Genomic DNA, 21,797 nt, shown 5'->3' on the forward strand with positions numbered 1-21,797 from the left:
TTGGAGGTATTGAAGACCCGGGTGGACAAAGCCTTGTCTGGGATGATGTAGTTGAGGCTGGTCCTTCTTGGAGCAGGGGGTTGGACTAAATGACCTCCTGAGGTCCCTTCCAACCCTCATTTTCTATGATTCTATAGGACAGCAGTGCTCTGGTACAACCATCAGCCCAAGGCAGTCCTCCAATGCTATCCCACAGTACCCCATGATCTTCTCATGATCTGCCACCTGCCTATCCTCTTACAGCAAGAAGTGACCCAGGCTAGAAACCACTTTGCCACTTAACCTTGTCCTCTCCAGTCAGCCTCCAATCAAGCCTTTCCTTCCAAGTTCTCCCAGAAGGCCATGCAGTGTCCGACACAGCATGCCAGAACACATCTGAATGCTGTGGTAGCACAGAGTCAGGGATGCAACCACTGCCCGTGTGCGCAATGTGAGTCTGCACTCACTGCATTGCACTGACTTATCTTGGGTCTGGTTATCGAGACAGACTGAGGAGCCGGCCTGTGCACGTAACACAGGCATATCCCTAAGGTATGCAAAAATCATCTTTTGGGATTAATGGAATCCTAATTCATACAAGTCATTTGGGCTAAGTGCAGAGTCAAAAAGCCCGAGGCTGAGTCAATTCAATTTTGACAGGTTAGTCTAAGCTGCATAGATTGAACCAGGAAACAAGTGAACAGACATTCACTTTTGATTCTGGAAATGCAGCCATGTGCTTGCAGTGGCCCAGGCCAGAAGCCAGGGGGCGCTAGACCACGCCTCCCTGCTCAGCTGGAGCAGACAGCTTGGGCCGAGGCTAGCCCACCCACCTAACAAGCAGGGTTTGTAGGGGAGATGCAAAGCATCTTGGGGGACTGTGAGTTCACTTGAATCTGCGGGGGGGAATCAAGGACAGAAGTTCAATAAACCGATTTAACTTAAATCAGTTAAGTCTGATACTACATCCATCCAGGTTTACCTTAAACCGGTTTCGGCCATTCTGCAAGCAGTTTATGTGCACTGAACTTCTGTTGTGTTACAGATCTGAACTGGTTTCCAATCACTTATACCGGTTTATGTGTAATTTGTGTCCCTAGCCTTGGAAACAGACCAGAGGGGATGAGGAGCTATGCCACTTCACACCAGCTGAAGAGCTCGCCCAGTCATCCTTCATCAGCCTTTTCTTGGGTAATTTTGAAGGTACTTCTAACATGATAACTGAAAAAGGAATCCTAAAATGCAAAGATTTATCCCAGATTCACATGCCTTGAAAAACAGAAATGATAAAAACCACATGCCAGTCAGCGTGGCTTGATGGAAAGATTATATTCATCAGTAACTACTTATCAGTTTCTCTTAAAAATAAAGAATTTCCTCTTTCATTTGAAAAGACAACATTTCCAAGACAGACAGAAAGGCTTGGTGGCATATAAACCAATGAGAGGAGAGACTGCTATCTAGGGGGAAGTTTATTTATAGAGTCCCAGCCCTTCGTGAAAACACTGAACACAATGAGAGCAACCTCTTAGGAAACAAAATTGATAGTAATTGTGCTTCAGAGAGCAGGGTGGTTCACCGATACCCACCACAGAGCACAACACTTCCATTCCTGAACTCTCAGCTTCTCAAAGAATGCAGAAGAACCTGATTAGCAGGTGTAACATTACCCCGGCTGGTTAACGAGGATTAAATCTGAAGGTTAAGCAACAGCACTGAGTAATTCATCCGTGTTTGGCTTCTAGGAGCCAGGTTTCAAATCATGGCTCAGGTGGTAAGAGCATGTATTTCTGGTGTGCCAAGTCCTAATTCCCTCAGTGGTGATTTAAGAAGTAACACCACCTCGTTGGCTGTTCCCACCGTCATTAAGACGAGGCGTATCAGGTACAACATAGGTCAAGAGCAAGGTGCATGTGTAGAAGAGTTTGCAGGAAGCCTGAGATGCGCCTGCCCACACAGCCTGCCTGGCTCTAGGACTTCTCCCACCTCTACAAAGGCCCAGGTTTAAGAAAAAATACACTTCCACAAGCTAGTACCACTTCATTACACCAGCTTTGTGCTGCAATCAGCTAATTTTCCCTTCCCTTTCCAATTAGTCTGAGGCAATTCTTTTTAAAGAGGGAGAATAATTATGCATGGAAGGAGATTACCAGGATGTGGTAGATTCTCCATCATTCATCAGCTTGAAATCAAGTCTGAATCATTGGCTAAAAAAAGTCCCATGACTTGTCAGGGCAGGATGTGGGAATCCCTGGATGAAATTCCATCGCCTGTGATATATGATCACAATAATATCTTTATTGGGTCTTAAACCACCAGTTCCCACATTTCTGTTCCTGGAAGGCCACTTGAAAGGTGGGAGGTGATATAAGGAGCCACACCACCAAGTGAACCTGCAATGCAATCCTTTTTTGCTCAACTTAACATATAACGAAGCTCTAACGAGGAGGATCATTGCTTGGTTCATCATATGTCAACACGTATACAAATTCTCTCGCTGATCATTTGAGACAAATAACCCAATACAAAGGCTGTGGATCACAAGGAGCCCTCGGGTTGCACATCTGGAACCCCTGCTTTAAGCTACCGTATTATCTTGCATATCATACACCCGCAAATAAGATGCAGACCTTGTTTTGGAAAGGAAGAATGAAGACCAAAAAAAACATCTTTCCAGTCATGGCTAAACACTGACCACAAGTGACCCTGACTACAGCAGCTGTGGCTGTGACAGGGTTAACACTGTCGCTCTGACCCTGAAGGGTGCCAAGATGCAAGCACGGCAGCCATTTTGCAGCAGTCTCTCCTTGCTTCTATTCCAGGGAAGAAAATTAAATTCCCAACTTAAGACATGCATCCCAACTTTGTAGGGCTGATTTTGGGGGAAGGGGTGCATGTGATACACAGGTAGGTAGATATAGGACCCGCCAGTAGTTTACTGTAGGCTGCTTACCTATCCTGGTAGGAAAAATGTCCTCGTTGTTAATGAGCGTCTCGATCCAGTCCATCAGCCTGCACATATACTGGGGTGCAGACAGTTTGGTCGGCTTCTTGTATTTGTTATCATCTTGCCACCTGTACTCGTACTTGAGCCCACCGGACATGATGGGACAGGTCTTCTCAGTGCAGAATTCGGACATGGTCCCATAGATGAGGTTGATCCTGTTGAAGAAGTCAACCACATGCACCGCGATCCAGTCATTGATGTTCTCCCCTGGTGGTAGCTGGACCACGGCCTTCAAGTCCAGCCCAGACTTGAGAGAAGCCTGGGCTTTCTTGTACAGCTCAAACCGCTGCGTGCCAGGCTCAAATTTCTTCCGGGGACGAAAGGTTTTGTCCTTGTTGAACACTTGCTTGAGGCATAAAGCCATTTTGAGTGAGGACAGCCAGGTTTCAAAGCACAGCAGCTCGACCCCCTGAGAAAATCTCTCCTAGGCCAGAAGCTTCATTGTGAGCGATGCTGCAGGTTTCTGAAAGGCAAATGGATAGATCAGTTATACAGCAAGCCAGCTGTACCGGGACCTCACTGCTGGGGCTGCTCATGAGAAACTGGCAGCATGTTCAAGAGGACGGGCGACTTAGTTTCTAAAGACCTGGACTGGGACAAAAATGAACTGGGTTCAGGTCCTGGTTCTGCCATAGTTTATCTTGGTGGCCTGGGACAAGTCCTGCGACCCCTTCTGTGTTCCTTACCTGCCCCATCTGCAAAATGGGTATAATATTACCCCCTTAGTTAAGATTTAGATGAAAGGGACCGCGTCTATGTGTAGTTTTAGTGCCTTGCAAGAGGGAGTCCCTAATCTCAGTGGAAGTCTGCAAATCCCACAAACCCAGATTGCAAGATATACTACTGGTGCTACCAACCATGGCCTCTCAAGATGCGTCGCATGTATAAACCAAGACATGTCTTATGGGAGGCTAAGCCACTATCCTCTGAACCATGCCATGATCTTTTACCGAACAAGTCTCCAATCGCACGGATATCGCCGGGGCATTTAAACAACTGTTGCTCTGAAGCAAAAAAATCACTTGCCTCCAACCAGGTCTTCCCAGCATCCCCCAACATCCGCCTAAACTCCCCGTCCAATCACAACTGAAGCAGCTTAGTGTAGGTTTCCTTTTTGGGCAAGAGCGATGTTTCCACCCCCCCAAGAGCTTTTCAGCTCATAAAAATAGGTCTTCTGGCCTGCCCCTGTAGCTGGCTGGCGGTTCCCCTGGGGGTGTGCTGTGAATGCAGATGGCCGGTGGTTCACACAGGACTATTACTGATGTGTAGCGAGGGCGGGGGTGGTATTTGTTATTGTAAAAATTAAAAAAGAAGAAGTCCTTTAGGCCCCAATCTGATGCAGAAAGCAGTCCCAAGGGAGGCACCAGCTGAGTGTAACAAAGGGACATAAAACGAAACAGCCCCCTCCGCATGCAAAGCAGAAACACAACGGCAGCACAGTGGTCTCGTTCCGCCTGTGTTGGGAGGGATAAGTTAAATGCATTTTAGATTGGCCCCGTATCGGTCTTGACATTATCTCTGTCCCTGCTGAGGGAGCGTTGGGGGTGCTGAGGAGAGGGCATGGGGTCATCATCAACCCGGGGGGAGCAACGTGGAGGGCTCTCCATGCACCAAACTTAATTCAACTCCCAGCTGCCTTCTTGCCTGCTTCGATTCCCCGGCATGGAAGCAGATCCAGTTTATTCTCCTGGAAGGCTGAACTGAAAATCCCAGCCGGGTTTCCGATTCTCCAAAGGAGCTCTGCAGACTTCACAAGGACCCACTCAAAGACACTGCGCATGTTTACCCAGCACCCAATGCAAATCATGCTAATGGCTGTGACGAGGGCCCCGCTGTGCAAGGTGCTGCACGTATACATAGGAAGCCAGAGTCCCAGAATGGCTTGCACACTATAGATAAGGTAGAGAAAGGTCAGGAGGGAAGAGACGTATCGACTGGAGCCATGTCGGTCTAAGGACATCGGCAGACCAGGTTCTTTGGGTAAATCTGATATCTTTTATTAAACCAACTCAAATAATTGGGAAAAAAATCTTCTTTGCAAGCTTTCGGGTAGAAATACCCTTTGTCAGGCTGAGGAAGCATCTGCAGTTGGTGTGTGCTCTTCCTGGATGGAGGGGAGAGAGAAACCCACACAGGAGAAGCCACTTGCCCAAAGTAACGCGCAGAAGGGACAAGAACCCAAGTCCGATCTATTTTCTGGGCTATATAGCCTCAATACGAGCAGCCCTGTATATTCACACAGGGCCTTTACAACCACCTTTGCAAGGTATCCATGAACTCCTTTGCTCACTAGAGTAAAGCATGGCACCTCTGGGGGGTATAGCGCCGCAGCTCCGTAACGGCACGCAGCAACTGCCTATTACAAATACTGCTAAAACTCAAGGGAGAGGGGTTTCCTCTTGAGGCTGTGGCCATGTCCATGCTGCCAAGGTGCTTCAATGCAGCTCGTATCAGAGCCCTGCAAGCAGCCTGCACCTCAGTACAAGCTAGCAGCCCCGGGGATCACCCAGATCCTCCAGTGGGTTTTGCTGCTTGCACCGAGCTTTGCGCTGTGGCTGGCCGTACCTGAGATAGCTCTGCTCTGTCTGAACCAGGTGCCATCGCAGGTGAAGGGGGCTTGTACACGATGCATATTTTTGGCATGCACGTTACGAAACGGGGCCACTTGCCTCTTTCCAATGGTTCCTCAGGGATAACAGGAGTTTTTTTGGTGCCTCACTTCAGCCCTAGCCCTCTCCTGCCGACCATCAGCTCCAGGCCACACCAGTGGCGTGACCCTTCCCTGTCGAGTAGCACAGGACAAAGCCACCGAGAGCAGGGGTGCGAGTGGGGGGTTTCAGAATAGAGGCCAAGGGGTTTCAAGCCAAAGCAGACAAAACTTTCCCAGGCAGCACCGGGAACTGCTGCACTAGAAAGAATGGGCCTTATCGTGGGTTTTCCTGCACGGCTGTCACATTTTCAAGGCACATCCTGCTGATACCAGCTGGCTCTCCACCGCTCTCGGCCCTCCGAACACAGCCAGTTCCAGCCGCGTCTAAGAATAGACGGTGCGGGGCCCGGATCCGGCGAAGCAGCGAAAGCACCTGCTTCACGCGACCCCCCCCCCCGGACCCCATTGATTTCATGTGAAGCAGGAAGTTTGGGTCAGCGCAGCCTGAAAGGGCTTCCTTCACACAACTCGGACAATTCAATGGAGAAAGGAAAGACTGGATGATTCTCACAACGGTTAAGCGGGCATAAACTAAAATGCTATTAATGGGGGGTGTCACATGTCTAGCTTGCTGGCTGGATCCAGCTCGGAAAGCCCCATAATCCGGTGCTGCCCCATTGACGTACACGCTACACCAGACTGGCCCAGTGCGGTACCTCGGACACGTGCTGCCCGCTCGGACTGGGTCCCAGGACATTGCAGACTGGCCCCGGTGGGTGCTGCATGTGCTGGATCAGGCATGTGGAGGGGAGGGGTCCACAGGCCTGACCTGACCCACAGACCAGCCGCTCACCCAGCTCGCGGGGCCAGATGAGTTGGACACCCTTGCTTTAACATAACTAGCACGGCATTATGGGAGCTCTCTCAGCTGCTTTGCATAGCCCTATAAAAGCTCTATCCTGATAAACGTGCACATTGAAATAGTTACCTAAACAGCAGCATAATCACTGCGCACGCGAAGTGCTACTGAACACTGTGGCTCCATATTTAAGGCTGCATTGAAATCTGCACTTTGCTAAAATAGCAGCCTTCACCTCCCTGCAGGGGGGCCGCAAAGAGCATGGAGCTGGGTTGTTCTCAGTGGGGGCAGATGGCAGGACAAGGAGCAATGGGCTCATGTTGCAGCAAGGGAAGTTGAGGCTTTCTCCCGAGGAGGGTGGTGAAGCACCGGAACAGGCTCCCCAGAGAGGTGGTGGAGTCTCCATGCTTGGAGCTGTTCAAGACCCAGGAGGATAAAGCCTTGTCTGGGATGCTGTAGTTGGGGCTGGTGCTGCTTGGAGCAGGGGCTGGACTAGATGTGACTCCTAAGCTCCCTTCAACCATCATTGTCTGCGATTCTAAAATGCCGTCACATGCATACTCTAGGTTTCTCTCTCACACTTGCGCACACTTGATTCACAACTCTATTACTTCATTTTCACACCAGTATATTCCCAACATGCCAAATCCTCAGTTCATCTAGACCAGCATCTGCACTTTTGTCACGTATTTTAAGGAGCCACTATAAGGGTTTGGTCTGACTTTGTACATAATACAGGGCACAGCCTTTTACCCCTCCTCGCTGTGCAGGGCAGAAGGTAAAGCCATCACGCTGTATTATAGGGACAACCTAGGACTGGTGCAGGTCAGGGCAGGTTGGCCTGCTACCATAATTTACAGTAGACAATACTACCTGTGCTTGTAATGTCATGTGCTAGGTGGCCGTTAAATAACATGGCAAATCTAGGCTTTGGTCAGAAGAGCACCTTAGAGAGGAATACAAGTATTACACCTGGCACAGGAAATGCCACCCAAAGGTTACGGGACTGAAGTCCTCTCCCTAATGGGGTAGACTGCTTTTTAATCCCAGTTGGCAGCTACTCTCAGTGCAGAGCCCCAACAGACAGACAAGTGAATGATCTCCCTTGTTTGGGCAGCTCCTGCAGCCAAGCTTGGTCAGCACCTAATTTTCCTTTGGATTCAACCAGCAAGGCTGAGAGGAGGACACCGGGGTGCTGATGGCCCGGCGTCTCCGTATACCGGGGTGCGGACGACCCGGCGTCTCCGTATACCGGGGTGCAGATGACCTGGCGTCTCCGTATACCAGGGTGCGGATGACCCGGCGTCTCCATATACCGGGGTGCAGACGGCCCGGCGTCTCCAGGCCTTTGCAGCATGGAGAGGTCACTCCAGCTTCACTTTATCTTGTCTGGCACTGTATGGGTCTCACCTTTCTAGGGACTTTGGTTGATGCAAGTGTAGGAGATGGAACTTATTTTGCATCAGAGAAGGCACATCAACACATGCACTTTAATGTGCATTAGCCTGTTTTCATGCACATTAAAGCATTAGAGAAAAAAAAAGCTCTTTAGCTAATGAGCATTAAAATACGCTAATGCCCATTCTCCTAGTACCTCACAATGGAGGTACTAGATTTAATGTGCATAACCTCAAGCGCATTCATTGAATGTGTAGACGCACCCAGAAACTCTGAAGTCAAGGGGTGGCCCAATCCTAGATGGCTCTTGAGGGTCACGTGGTTATATCGCAACAGCTTCTGTAGCCTACAGCACCCAAGGGAGTGACACCCCCAGCTGCCTTTGGTCCCCTAGCTTGAAGAACCAAGTGTCCGTTGCCAGCGAGGGTAAGCGGAGTTAGCACAGATCCAAGACAGCTCTGGACCGGCAGGAAGATGCCTCTCCTGTCACAGCCCCGCACACATGCAGAGTAACTCTCCTGCAATCCAAGTGATTCTGGTGCATCTAGGGTTGGCCATCAGGGACATTCGCTGTGTGAGGTCACGTGCTAATAGAGGCTTCCCTTGGTCACTTCCTTAAGAGTTTCTCACTGCTGTCCAGCACCTCTGCGCTTGCCTCCGACTTCAAGCCCATCGAGGCAAAGCCTGTCTTCTTTTCAATCGCATCTACACTTCTGCAGCAGGTGGAGAAGTGTGGCTCAGGACATGCAGAGATAGGAAACTTGAGAGCAATAGCTGGGGTACCCCCAGCAGCAGCTTCATTGCCCCATTTCCCAGCTAAGCCCATGCAGCCTGGGAATGTGTGGGTGGGACCATGCTGGCATCACGAAAGCCATATAGGCATGCCCTTTGGGCTCTGTGGTACCCAAGTCTACAGCGAATCCTCGGTACAAAAGGCTGCGGCAGGTGAGAGACCATAAAACTTGTCACTAAAAGAAGGGGCAGGAGAAAAAAAAAAAGTCGGCACTTCGCGGTGACAACAAGTTTTAACGACCTGTCCCTGAAATCCTCACGTTCTCTATTACGCTGCTCCTTAGCAAATCCTTTATACCCAGTGGGAAGCAGCCCTGCTCCAAAAACCAGCTTGTGCGGACACATGTCACAACAGAAACCTATTCCACCGCATCGTTTCATGTTCCAGCACGAAGGGAACTCATCCATCATCAGGCAGATGGTGACGCCTTTCATTTCTAGATGCCGCTGCCTTAACAAAAGCCCATTAAAATCAATGAGGCTATGAAGCATCTGCCCTGTTGTATAGACGGCGCGGCCGTACAACGTTGACACAAACCACCGGAGCAAAAACAAGCCGATTTCCCAATGCTCAGACCCTTTCATCACCGCCCCCGAAAAGGCAGTGCAGAACATGCACAGTCACTGCCGTCCAGGCTGGATGCTCGGTGCGCAGTGGGGCACATGGCAATTATTCGCTGTGGTTTTGCTTACTGAATGACTCCCGGCATCCCTGCCAAGTTGCTAAGTCATTAAGGCTGCCCGGCCTCGTCAATCTTTGCAGGAAGTCAGAGCAGTTCTCCAAACGCTGTTCACGCATCAGCGAGAACAAATACTCACTGGAGAAGCAGGCATGCTAAGGCCAAATGCAGGGCATCCCATTATAGCACTTATGGGATGAAACTGGATCTCACCTTTGGCTTGCAGAGCTGCAAAGCTACCTCGGGTCGGTCTCCCTCCGGAGTCGGAGGTTTTTAAACAATGCGAGTCCTGCAGGAGGAAAGTACGTGGGCTCAGTCTCAAGAGGGGCCTGTGGGAGAAATCCTGGCTATGCTCAAGTCAACAGGAGCTTTGCCGTCCCACCGACAAGATCAGGGAGAGCAGATGTAGGGTCTCATCCCAGCTCTGGGTCTTGGGCTTAACACTTTGCAACAGGATTCAGCAAACCCAGGTCCCATTCCTGGCTGCCCAACCATGTGAATGCAAACTTAGCTCCTTTAGCACTCTGTGCCTCAGTTTCCCCATCTTTAGCAAACTATTCTCTACCCGTTGGAAAGAGAAATTTGAGAAGAGTTGCCAGGGAAGGTGCTATATGACTGCAGAGCATTATTATTGATGCCCTTAGCTGTGGGCTCCCCGATACAGTCTGGAGACAAAGGCCAGGGAAATGGATTCCCTTGACTTAAACAGACTTTGTGACTCAAATCCACAGGAAGGAAACCCCAACTAGAAACATGCTACTTAGACAGAGCAAGCAAATACAAAGAGGGGTTGGCGGGTCCACAACACATGGTAGGAAAACAGGAGATCCGCCAAGTCGCAGCTGACACGTCGAGTCCAATGGCATCTCGTTGAGGCTATGAATTCCTCTACCATGCGCTCCTTAGAAAACCAGCTGCTTCTCACGGGGTCCCAGGTAGGGGGTCTGGGCTCCCACCGTCCATCTATGCTACAGGGGTTTCCCACGCACCCAGACCAGAGCAGCCTTGGGCCGACACCATTCGTGCTGCCGACCCTCTCCCATGCACCCTGGCCCGGCTTAGTGTCGACATAGCTGTACCTTTAATGTTCACATCGACGTCCTTCTTAAAAGGATCAGATCCTCAGGGGAGAACAGCCCCATCTCACTCCAACAGGATATTGCAAACTCCACCAGGGAGATGGCTGAAATCAAACTAAGGAAATGCAAATAGAAAGCATTTGCTTGGAAGATGAGGACTTCGGGGGCTGGCGGAGGGGGACCGCGTGGAGCCAGATTTGCTGGCAGTTCCCTAAAGGTAGGATCGAAGGATCCATTCTGCGTGCCTCAGTTTCCCCCCTTCATTCAAGAAACGATTTGTTGACCTAAGAGTTGCCGAAGCCAGGGGTGTCGAGCATCCAGCCCGCAGCCTCGAGGGGGACCGTCCCCCGGTGCCAGTCAAGCATCTGGGTAAAACCCGCAGCATCGGATCCCCACCAGCACCACAGTTCTTGTTCCCAGCCCAAGCCCCTGGGATGCCAGGCCTCTTCCCACCAGGTCCTGGACTGGCCAAAGCGAGCACCTCGTGCACCGGGGCTGGGAAGCAGGGCAAGAGAGGGTCCGTGGGTACGACTCGGCGTGTGGGACCAGGTGAGTTGGACATCTCTCCCCTAAGCAACATGCAAATATTGTGACTTCTGCCTGGGCTGCTGCATTTTTCATGGGGCTAATGGGGAACCTGGCTTGTATTCCTGTCTCTGCCGTGGGCTCACTGCGTGACCTGGGGCACAAGCAGCTGTTGGAGGAGTTCTGGTCATGCTAAAGCAAAAGTGCCGAAAAGCAGCCCGGGGGGAAACGGGCCTCCTTACCACTGGATGACCCAATAAGGAAGGAAAAAAGAAAACCACGCTAATGAGTGAAAAGGCACTGATTCAAAGAAGGGAGCAAGAAAACAGCAGCTGAAAAAAAAACCAACCTCAAGGACAAACACAATGTCAAAACTTGCTAATGAGACAGGGGTTGCTGAAACCTTAGCACAGGGGTGGCAATTCTGCAAAGGAAGCTAGTGCAAGTGAACATTTGGACAGAGAGAGAATTGATACGAGACGGTGCTCGAGTATAAATACAGGGGCGGCGAGACCTGTTCCTTGTGGAGACCTCGAGGAGCATAAAGACCGTACTGTGCTGCTACCTCCCACCGGCGAGCTTTGCTGACCACTAACCACACCAACTCGGGGGCTGTCCAGGGACAGTTTCGGAGTTTTTGCCGCTGAACACGGATTTGAGTCCTCGTTTCTGTGTCGCCTTTGGTACGTGGAAGACGGCTTGCTAGTGCCGGCCGCTCAGGACCCACCACCCTGGCAGCCTGTGCATCAAAGCCGACAGAGACAAAACAGCACCCGTGAAAACAGCTGTCGCTTCTCTGTGCCTCTTCCCTCCTCCGAGCAACGGAGGCGATGCCCCGTACAGCGCATGCTGCTGCATCGCATTTGCTCGGAGCTCCTCGGAGAGATTCCCGATCTGCCGAGGACGCGCTACCCCTTTCGGCTGCACAACGCAGCTGCAAGGGGCTGAATTTCAGAGTGACCCGGGGCGGAGGTGGACAGATCAGAGACCGCAGCCTGGTTCTGGCAACCAGGAGATAGACTACCACGTGATGGAGCTGCTGAATCTGAATCAGAAAGCATTTTCACAGCTGCCCTTTCACCCCTGAGGATATGTCATCACTCTTTCCCCTCTCACATGAATGCCAGAGAAGGATAATAACCTTCAGCCTTTGTCCCACTTACGGCCCTGGCATGATGCAGCGGCTGGTGCAAAACCCGTGCCGAACAAGCTGCTCTTTCCACCGGTGAACTTGACCCTGGCTTGACATGCCAGGAAGTCCGCAGGAGAATGAAACCCAGCTGAACAGGTCGGTTGAGGTTTGCTTTCTTTGTGAGTTCAGATGTACAATTTACCTTGGGCAAAAAAAACAAACAGGTGAGGCTTTTCCCACACATCACCTGCCTCACGCGAACCGCCCACGGGCACACTTCCTTCACGGAAACAAAACATTATTAACTTGGCCCCGTTTCCGTATCTCCTCTCCGGCCCTGATATGTCCCCCGTGTCCAGAATGACCCCCGTGCTCCTTCTTCAACACGTGCTCACAACTTCCTTGGGAAGCGCTGTTATCCCCATTTTACAGACAGCAAAGTGAGGCGCACGGAAACTGAGGCCCCGCTCCCCAAAAGGGGCTTAGATGCTGATTTCCATTTAAAAAAATCAAATCAGTGGGAGTTGGGCACCTTATTTTGTTGTGTAGCTTTAGGTGATGCGAGCTAGCTGGCTTCCACGCTGTGGGAGCCGTCCGATTTCCTAGCGCAGACACCTCCCGATCAGGATGGCACGCTCTCTCTGCCCCCGGCCAGTGGGGTGTACTTGCACCCGGGGTTTCACTTTGGACCCATCTCGAGCAGGATCTCAGAAAAGTCACTGTTGCTGAGGACTACAGTGCAGGAGCCCACTGAGCTCCCATAAGGCCAGGTGCCAGACACACATACATGTATACACACATGTACACACACAAACAGGAGGAAATGCTCTCTGCCCTGAGGCAGTTACACACCAAACAAGCACAATAAAGGAAGAGGAGGGGGAAACTGAGGCACATCATCAGTAAGTGACTGGACCAAGGACATCTCGCAAGTCAGTGGCAGAGACAGGAATGGACGCCCAGTGTCCTGCCACACCGTGCGGGGCCTGAGCTGCGATACGGGCTTCTCTGCACTTCCAGCAGCCACGTCCACCCCGGCGGGTGGCAGGACACCCTGTTTCCGTGCTCCAGCTGCAGGAGGGGTAGGAGCAGATGTGGGAGGTGACCGGGGGCCCCGGCTGCCTTTCCGGCCCTGCCGGCCCCATTGTCCATGGGGCCTTCCTCTCACAATGGCACGGGAAGAGGCAGGAAGCTCGAGCACCGACATTTCCCTCCCGCCTCATCATTGTTCCCATTGCCACCGAGCAGCCGTCGCTGTCCCGGGGGAGGAATGATACCCGCCGGACACTCGCTCCGCTGCCCCTGTCCTGTCCCACCGAGCATCACTGCAACAGCCTCAGCCCTGGACCCACCCAGCTTCATCCGCACACAGAAACCCGGGAAAACCCCTGCCTGGACTCTGACACCGGTTTAACACAGGGTTTTAAATTAAGCCCACCGATTTAGCAAAGCAAGTTGAAGATGCACACACAGAGGCAGATGCATGCACACAGATGCACGCACATGCACACGTGGCAGGGTTAACCACGAGTGGCTGAAGCAGGGGGGTGACAGCAAAGCTAAGGCGAGAGACGAAGGTGTGGTTTTGACGCAGAGACTTTTGACCCCCTCAAATGACATCTGGATTCGACCACTGGGGCAGGTCCTGCCAGGTGGGCACAGTGATCGCCCCGTGAATGTGCTGTGCAGGCATAGGTGTGTCCATAGGGGATGGTGAATCGATGGCGCTGTGCATAACGCCGTACGGCACCAACAGAACCGAGTCCAGACGAGGGGTAGCACTGACCACTAACACAGTTGTACTGAGCTAAAAATGTCCCGAAGAAGAGGCTTAGGACCAGTTAAAGGGAAAAAAAAAACCAGTTCAATTTGGTCCTGAGACGTGAAAGCCCAAAGTGAAGAAGCCTGCCTCTTCTCCCAACACAATGCCCCATGAACAGCCTTCCCAGTGCCTGGAGAGCATGGCTGGAGTTAAGAGTTTTACCTATTCGCTTCCAGGCTCCCTACAAAACTGGCTTCATCCCTTTTTTTCTCTCCATTTTACAGACAGGAAAACTGAGGCAGGGGGACTATGCGACTGGCCCAAAGCCATGCAACACCTGACCAAGGCAGAGGAGCAGCATGGGCCAGGAGATAGCATGGGACTGGGCCTCGGACACCTGGTTCTGGTGTTACATGACTTTAGGCAAGCCACTTCACCTGTCCAGCCCTCTGCGGCTTCACCTGTCCCCAGAAGCCACTTCACCTGTCTCGCCCTCTGTGTCTTCTCCCATCTTTTGCCGGCCTTGTCTATTTAGAGTAGACTGTGATCAAGGCAGGGCCCATCATTTGCCACCCGGACTGTACAGCGCCTTGCACAGTGGAGCTCTGGCCTCGGTTGGTGCTACGTCGGGAGCCACAAATAAAACAGCGTGCAGGCTTCCTCCGCCAGCCTTTCGGCGAAATCATCAGACGACCTACAGACACGTCCCAGCGACCCGCGCACCGGAGCAGCCTCCTGACAGACAGCAGCAGGACGCGCACAAAACCAACCCGGCTGCAGGTGCCTTACCTCGACCTTCATGTCCCGAAACACGCCGAAGGAGACAGGGTCGTAGCACGTGAACGAGAGGCCACGCTAAAAAGAGACGTGGGTGAGACGCCACGCTAAAAAAAACAGACCCCGGGATATAACCAGTAAAGACACACGATTGTTTTTCAGCCTCTACAAAAAAACTCCAAACCCAAAATATTGGGGGTCAAATAAAGTGTTTCATTTCAAATGTGAAGTTTAAGTCATTCCAACTTTTTAACCAGGACACGGAAGGACATTTCAGGAGTCACTTTGAAGAAGACCCAAATGACCCCCCAGCCCAACACAGACAACACAGTCAAACCAAAAAAGAAATACAAAACTCTAAAAAACTCTTGGTTCAGCGAAGATACTTTTTAGGAGACCAATGAAGAAATCACGAAAAAAAAAATCATCTTTTCCCACAAGCTTTTGGGTGCACGCGCCCTTTCTCAGGCTCGGGGAAAATTAAAGATGATAAAAAGTCCCATAGGTAGAAAATAAACTTCATTTTTGCACAGAGGAAGCTGAAGATGGAAATCTGTCCCTCTGACCAACACGCCTACCAAATACATCCCCGTAAAACCAAGACCAATTCACGCGGTGCTTTGGTGGTTGCAAAATCGACAGGATTTGCCAGGGAAAAATAAATACTTCAATTGAAAAATCTGACTCTGTTGTAGCGGAGAAGGAAAAGACCGGGAGAGCCTGGAGCTCCTGCGGGCCTGGACAGATGTAACAGGTATAGCAACACTCAACGACACGGGTAGATGACGTTCCAATGTCATTTCAATCTCTCCGCTCCCATGGCTGTATAAATGTATTGAAATCATTTAAGTTGACCCCTGTTTCATTCACTCATGCTCCTTTATAAAATGCTTTCAAGTAGCGTGCGTCTGCACCGGTAGTTCTCAACTTTTAGACTCGAGGCACCCCTTGGAAAACGCCAGGTCGTTCACCACTAAAGAAATATAGCAGAGCAACTCTGCTGTTGCGACAAACTCCGAAAAAGCCCAAAGCAGGGCAGCATGCTTTTGAGCCTATGTGTTTCTATTTGAACAAGTTGGGTTTATCTTGTGAATCCCGTCGGCAAGCCTGACAGGGCTAAGCACCTCACCGCATCCTTGAAAGGCTCTCGAGGCACCCCCGGATGCTGTGGCACCCCATTTGAGTACCACTGGTCTATGCCAAGCGGGCTACAACCACGGCAGCCAGGCCCGCCGGGAAAGAGATGCAGGTCGGCAGAGAGGCAGAGCTGGAAGGTCTGAGTTGTCCACCTCCCTAACCAGCACGGCTCCGATGGCACGCAGACGAGGGTTGTGGTCAGGTACAAGGACGTGGCACGGGAACGGATCAGCACCCCAGCTCTGACTTGGACGCGCAGGTATGTACACGTGGGTTCAGGGAAGGATGCCTCTGAGGACACCCCACAGCGAGGAAGAAGGGTGCTTGTGCCCGGCAGCTTGCAACTATTTACCAGGCAGGGGAAATACCATGACCACCAAGGTGGTTTTCCTACTAGCAGGGGAAAACCACTTTCCTGGTAGGGAATAGTAACCCTGACTGAAGTACTGCACAGTTAGCCTCCCACTGACGCTCCCAGTGGGAAGATCTCAGCTACACGCCGACTTTATGGAAAGGGGGGACCCCTCCCTAGCTTGCTCCTGTAGCCGTACAGCCAAGAGCAAGCAAAACTTGGGGGCATCCGAACCCCAAGTCTCCGAGCTCGGGCCTGCACATAGGATGCCTGCTAAAGGATTTGGATGCATCTGAAGCCGCAGGCAGGGCTGGAGGATGCTCGCCGGTGCTAGGGCCACATATGGTTTTTGAATGACTCATGGATTTGGAATGGATTTGGCTGATTTGACTTTGGACACGAAAAATTTTCCTTAAAAAAAAAAAACCCAACACATTTTTCCAACTGTTTAGTTGATCTAATAAAAGAACCGTGCCTGCCTAGGGACGCCCCCCATCCTCCACGTGGAAACGTGGTGGGGAAGCCACCCCAGCGTTGCCCCCCATTGCCACTCACGTGGGAAGCAGACAGTTTGGGAGCACATTCACTGGGGACGGGAGAGGGTAAGCAGACCCAGGACCAGGCAGGACACAAGCTCCTTGCCTCCGTTCCTTGAGCTCGCTTCTCTCCGCTTCGATGCCATTGCATATCGCGGCGCTTCAAAGCCGAGCCAGGGCTGCCCTCAAGGTTGCAAAGCACTTCGTGAGTTGGGAGAGCAAGTAAGTAAAAAGCAAACAGCTCCTATGGACTGCTGAGAAAACAAGAAAGGAGGCTCATCAGCGCGGGGCGGTGCTCGGGATGGACAGACCAGACACAGAAAGGCCTTTGCCAGCTCACATAACTGGATACTGCACAGGACTGAGCAGGGGCAAGGCTGGCCGAAACGCTGGGTGGGTTGAGTCCCGTCCGTCCCCCCCACCGGCGGTTACATACTCACACAAGCATGCGATGCCGAAACCTCAGGCAGCACTTAGCAGCGCTCTCCAAACGGCATAATCAGCGGTAACAGCTGTTCTCACCCTGGGACAGAGCAAGGCCTCTAGCGCCCTGATGAAACCACACATTTCATTAGGGTTCGTAGTAGAGATGATGTCTTTTATTAGACCAGCAAGATTTTTGCAAAAAAACCCCCATTTTTCTACAAAAATCTTGCTGGTCTAATAAAAGATAACATTGTACTACGAGTCCTGATTGCCTTTTCTTCTAGGCCAATACAGCTACAACCTGGGTACCCGATTTCAGTAGGGCAGCACTTATGCCGTGCTGACTCCTAGGGAGACGCTCAGATGGGGAAGCCTGGTAGAAGGCAGCCCCTTCAACTTGGTCTTTCCAAAAAGGGAGGATACAGAGGAAAAATAATTCAGTGGGGACCACTAGATGTGGGGCCTAGTTTGAGGCCCCAAACATGACAGTGGGAAGGGAAGACATGACAACATGTGGGGGCTGCTATGCAAAATTGCAGGCGTTCCTCCCTGTGCAAAGATCAGCGTGTCCATTTGAACCCGTCTCTGCCTCTTCAAAGCCTGCAGCTACCAGTAACTACTTGCAAGCTCGCTGCAACATCAATCCCTGCCGGACACATGCAGTCCTGGACGTGCCTACAGGTGTCCCAGCACCTCCTGGATCAACTCGGTCCTGCTCCTTTGCCCTTCCCAGGCTAGACCCTGCTCAGGAGTCACAGAGGTGTAGAGAAGCGGGGCTGGAAGGAAAGTCCAACCCCTGAGATGGGATCATCCTTATCCAAACCATCCTATATAAATCCATAATCTAAACTCTTCATAAAACTACCATCGACGCAACGCAAAACACAACACCCGAACCTGCCACAGATAAGGCAGGAGGACCCTGGCATCCCACGTCCTGCTTCTATAAAAGATAGCTAATCTATGCTCAAGAGATCCTAGGTAGAGGGCCATGCTATTCACTGTGGCTTGAGCTTTGCAGGGGGGATGACGGTCATGGCATCCCCCTCTCTCCTGCCATGCGTTGCAGGTGGGAATGACCTTGGTGGCCGACATGCCAAGCCGAATGCAATCAAGGGCGTGCAGCTGCCTCCAACGCTAAGCTGCCGCTCCTCTTCACCCTCACCATCTGGCCCTTGGTTTCGGTTCCACCGTTCAGGTGATTCCCTTCTTTTCCTCAATGATAAAAATTGAGGCTTCCCTTCCTGGCAGCGTTAGCAGCGGTGCTGCGAGTTGGAGCTTAAAACGAGCGATCGTCCCACAACGCACCTACGACTGGATCGACTAGCTGGGCCCCGATTCTCCAAGCCCCTGAACCCCTGGCTCATTTTAAGCACGAAGCAGGTCTCGCTGCAGCCGGCAAGGCGCGGAAGCACGCGGCCACCCAGATCCTGCCAAACACAGGGCGCCGCGGCCCAACTTCGGACCACTTTGCTCCAGACAGTGCCGTGCATTCCTCTGCTCACAAATCCACGCTAAATTCCCCCTTCCCGGTCACTAAATATGGTCTCTATTCACAAACTGATTCCCTCCGCTCCCTGCCCTTACAACCGAGCCCCAGCATCAGGATGCACAAGGATGGGCTTCATTCGGCCATAGGGCAAAGCATCACCCGAATACCAGCACGCTTGCAAATGGATGGGGACCACTCTGGATCCAGCAGGAGCGGGGTGTGAGTCAGCCGACCCTGACCTCCAGCCCTGTCCCTGGGGGGGTGGCAGGGCCAGGCCGCTCGTGCGGGTACCAGGAGCAGAAGTCCCCGCCAAAGTGGGCTGGCTTCTCCTTGCTCCCTGCAGACCCCAGCTGAGCCGCGTCCCCGAGCTCGCAGCCTCCTGCCAACTGTGGAAAATTCCAGGAAACCGGCCAAAAAAATAGCAGGGAGGGGTGGGAGGTGGGGATTATCTTTGGCTGGCCCGTGCAAGATAGGCTGGGGCCAGCGGGAAAGCCCAAAGAGGTCTAACCCGACCTAACAGCCAGGTCTGAAGATGTGGGGGGGTGGGATGGACTGCCGCGAGCGAGATCTCCCCAGATGGCTTCTGGGGGCAGAAGCAGCACGAGATGGGCAGGGGCTTCCTGGTGGGCCCGTCCTAGCCCCTCCAAAACCAACGCCACTGCCAGGAAGCCTGCTCCCCTGTGGCTGCTCCTTTCTGCTTCCTTCCGGACTTGGAAACCCCCCTGCATTTCCCCTCCGCAAGCAACACAAAGCTAGATCTGCTCGAGGTTTCTGCTCCTGGGCTGCAGCCAACGGTCCCCTTGACTCTGCCCCCCGCCATGCGCCATCCGCTGCCTCCATGCTCCCCGCCTAGGGCTACTCAACCTGCCTCCTCCCCGGCCCTGTAATGGCTCCTGGCTGCTTCAGCCTCCTACCTGGACCCCCCCATTTGTACAAGGGCTATTGACCCTCCTCGATCCATCACCGTCGTAACCGAGCACCCCTCCGTCTCTATCCTCCCGAGCCCAACGGGAGCAAGTGCAGCGACTATGGGGACGGTTCTGCTTTGAGCAAGGGGTTGGACTAGATGTGACCTCCCGAGGTCCCTTCCCACCCTCATTTGCTATCATTGTATGATTTTATCCCCATTTTACAGCCAGGAAAAGGAGGTATGGAGGCATTAAGTGATTTGCCCAATGTCCCATGCGATGCTTGTAGCAGAGCCAGGACTTGAACCCAAATCCTTCTGGCCAAAACCTGGCACGTAGCTATGACCCCTTAGGGATTCAGACCCGCGGAGGACATGAATTCATCGCAGCTAACAGCTGGGGAACTTGGGGGCTGATCCTAAGCCAGGGGAATGATGCAGTCGCCCGTGTTTTCGCCTGGAGGGGTCTGGATTCAATCCCTGGGAAAAGGGATACAGGGCCAGACCCAAGACACTCTGGCCTCTGGAGCCGGTGGGTTTGGTAAAAGACTCAGACCCACAACACTTGTTACCAAGCGCCTGGGGTGAGATCCTCCCGTGTGCTGCACCCCCCGTTCAAACAGACTAATAACTCCCAGTGCGCACGGCCTCGCCTCCCAATTAACCTCTTTGGTGACTCAGACAGTTTCCAAGGGCTTTCTGACCACAAACTGGAGTGTCCCTAGGGGACTCCTAAACACAGCAGCGTGCCACCACCCAGACCTGCCAAACGCTGGATGCCGCTTCCCAACTTCAGCCACTTGAGACCACGTCTGCTCCAGAAAGTGCCACTGACTCCTCCGCTGCCACGCTAAATGCCACCCCTTCCCCTGCCACGAAATACCGACACACTCGCCAGCTGCTTCCCTGCCCCACCCTTCACGGCATCAAACCCGCGAGTGCCCCCCAGCCCCATCGCTACCTTCCTTCCACCGTCAGAAACCAGCCCCTTTCCCCAAGGAACAGAGCTCCCCTACACCGCCCCGCAGGAGCAGCCAACTTTGCTGGGAGACGGCAATTCTCAGAGCAAAAAAACCCAAAACCTCCCTTAAAAACCACTCACCTCCTACCAGAGCCGAAGAATTTAATCCACCGTGTTAAGGCAGCAAACGCTGGGAGAACTGCTTTGAATCCCTCCAGGGTCAGCTCTCAAGCCCCCCTCCCTGGGTGCCAGGGAGAAAACTCACGCGCCCAAAACCGTCCTGGGGTTTTCATTAAAAGAAACTCTGGCCGGACTCTCCCTCTTCTATTTTTTTTTCGCCCTGTCAGTGATGTCACATCCTGATTGTGTCTCAAACTACAGCTGTCCTTGTAATAACTCGCTTGCAAGAAAGGCAAGCGGCGCTCCCTGCCCCCACCGCCCTCCCTCTTGCTCCCACGCTGTGGGGCCTTTCACCGTGCAGCGAGCTTCTTGGGAAAGTGTCTCGCACACACGCACACACGCACTGCGTTTTTGGCTGCCGTACGAAATCTTTTGGCTACGGGTCCATCCACTTGGCGTCCCCCTGCTTGGCTCTAAACCAGAGACTTCAGGAACTATATATATATATATATATATATATATATATATATATATATATATATATATATATATAAAATGCTATAGCTCAAAAGAATATGTTAAAGCGGGCAGAGAGGAATAGACACATGCTACTTTTCTTCCCTCCTGCACCCATTTAAACCCTATACATAACTTTTTAGTCCTGGTCAGTTCTCAGGGTAAAAAAAAAAGGCTTTTTTGAGCAATAAAAGTTACTTTCTGTTTTTGTTTTTGGCCCTTGGGCTGCCAGGAAATGTCTTATCAAAGCAGTCGGCTCTCAGCTGCTTTCTTTAAGCGTGGCTCTGAGAATAAAGGTCTGCCCCTGCAATTCGGTGTGAGTAACCCTGACGTCAGCCCCTGGCTGGAGGCAGGGCTGGGACTTGGGGAGAGTCATGCTGCCTCTCCGCTTCTTGAAAGGGATCTCGGCGTCTGGGCTCTGCCAAGAGGTCTGGAAAAAGCCTCTGGGCACTGGAGGGAGGTATGAAATAGTCACGCTTCCCCCCTGCTCCCCGGCGTTTAGGAGGGCGGCTCAGTGCTGGAAGAGATTATCCAGAGCAGCAGAGGAATTCCCATCATCGGGACAGACAAATGCTGGGCTGGGAGGGTGCAGACAGGGCTGATCCTGCCTTAAGCAGGGGGTCCGGCTAGGCGGGCTCCCGAGGGCCCTGCCAGCTCAGCCATTCTCCGATTCGGACGAGGCATCTCCCATCTTATTCCAGTTCCCAGGT

General features: G+C 52.3%; 1 protein-coding gene across 4 annotated transcripts in view; it reads right to left on the bottom strand.

Moving 5' to 3' along the window:
• Positions 1 to 20,917, bottom strand: part of MOB3C (MOB kinase activator 3C) — a 57,545-nt gene extending 36,628 nt beyond the window's left edge. The window contains exons 1-2 of one of the 4 annotated variants that reach the window (XM_019479284.2): positions 20,600 to 20,908; positions 2,933 to 3,449 (exon numbers count right to left, since the gene is read on the bottom strand). In XM_019479284.2, coding sequence (XP_019334829.1) covers positions 2,933 to 3,350 — 418 coding nt within the window. In that variant the 5' untranslated portion in view covers positions 3,351 to 3,449; positions 20,600 to 20,908. Of the gene's footprint in view, positions 1 to 2,932; positions 3,450 to 12,110; positions 12,316 to 20,592 lie in introns of those variants that run through there. The other 3 variants (XM_006264039.4, XM_059727806.1, XM_019479287.2) reach the window with 3 other exon arrangements.
• Positions 20,918 to 21,797: the final 880 nt, after the last annotated feature.

The sequence above is a fragment of the Alligator mississippiensis genome, chromosome 5 (genome assembly GCF_030867095.1).
Source record: "Alligator mississippiensis isolate rAllMis1 chromosome 5, rAllMis1, whole genome shotgun sequence".
Taxonomy (NCBI): Eukaryota; Metazoa; Chordata; order Crocodylia; family Alligatoridae; genus Alligator; species Alligator mississippiensis.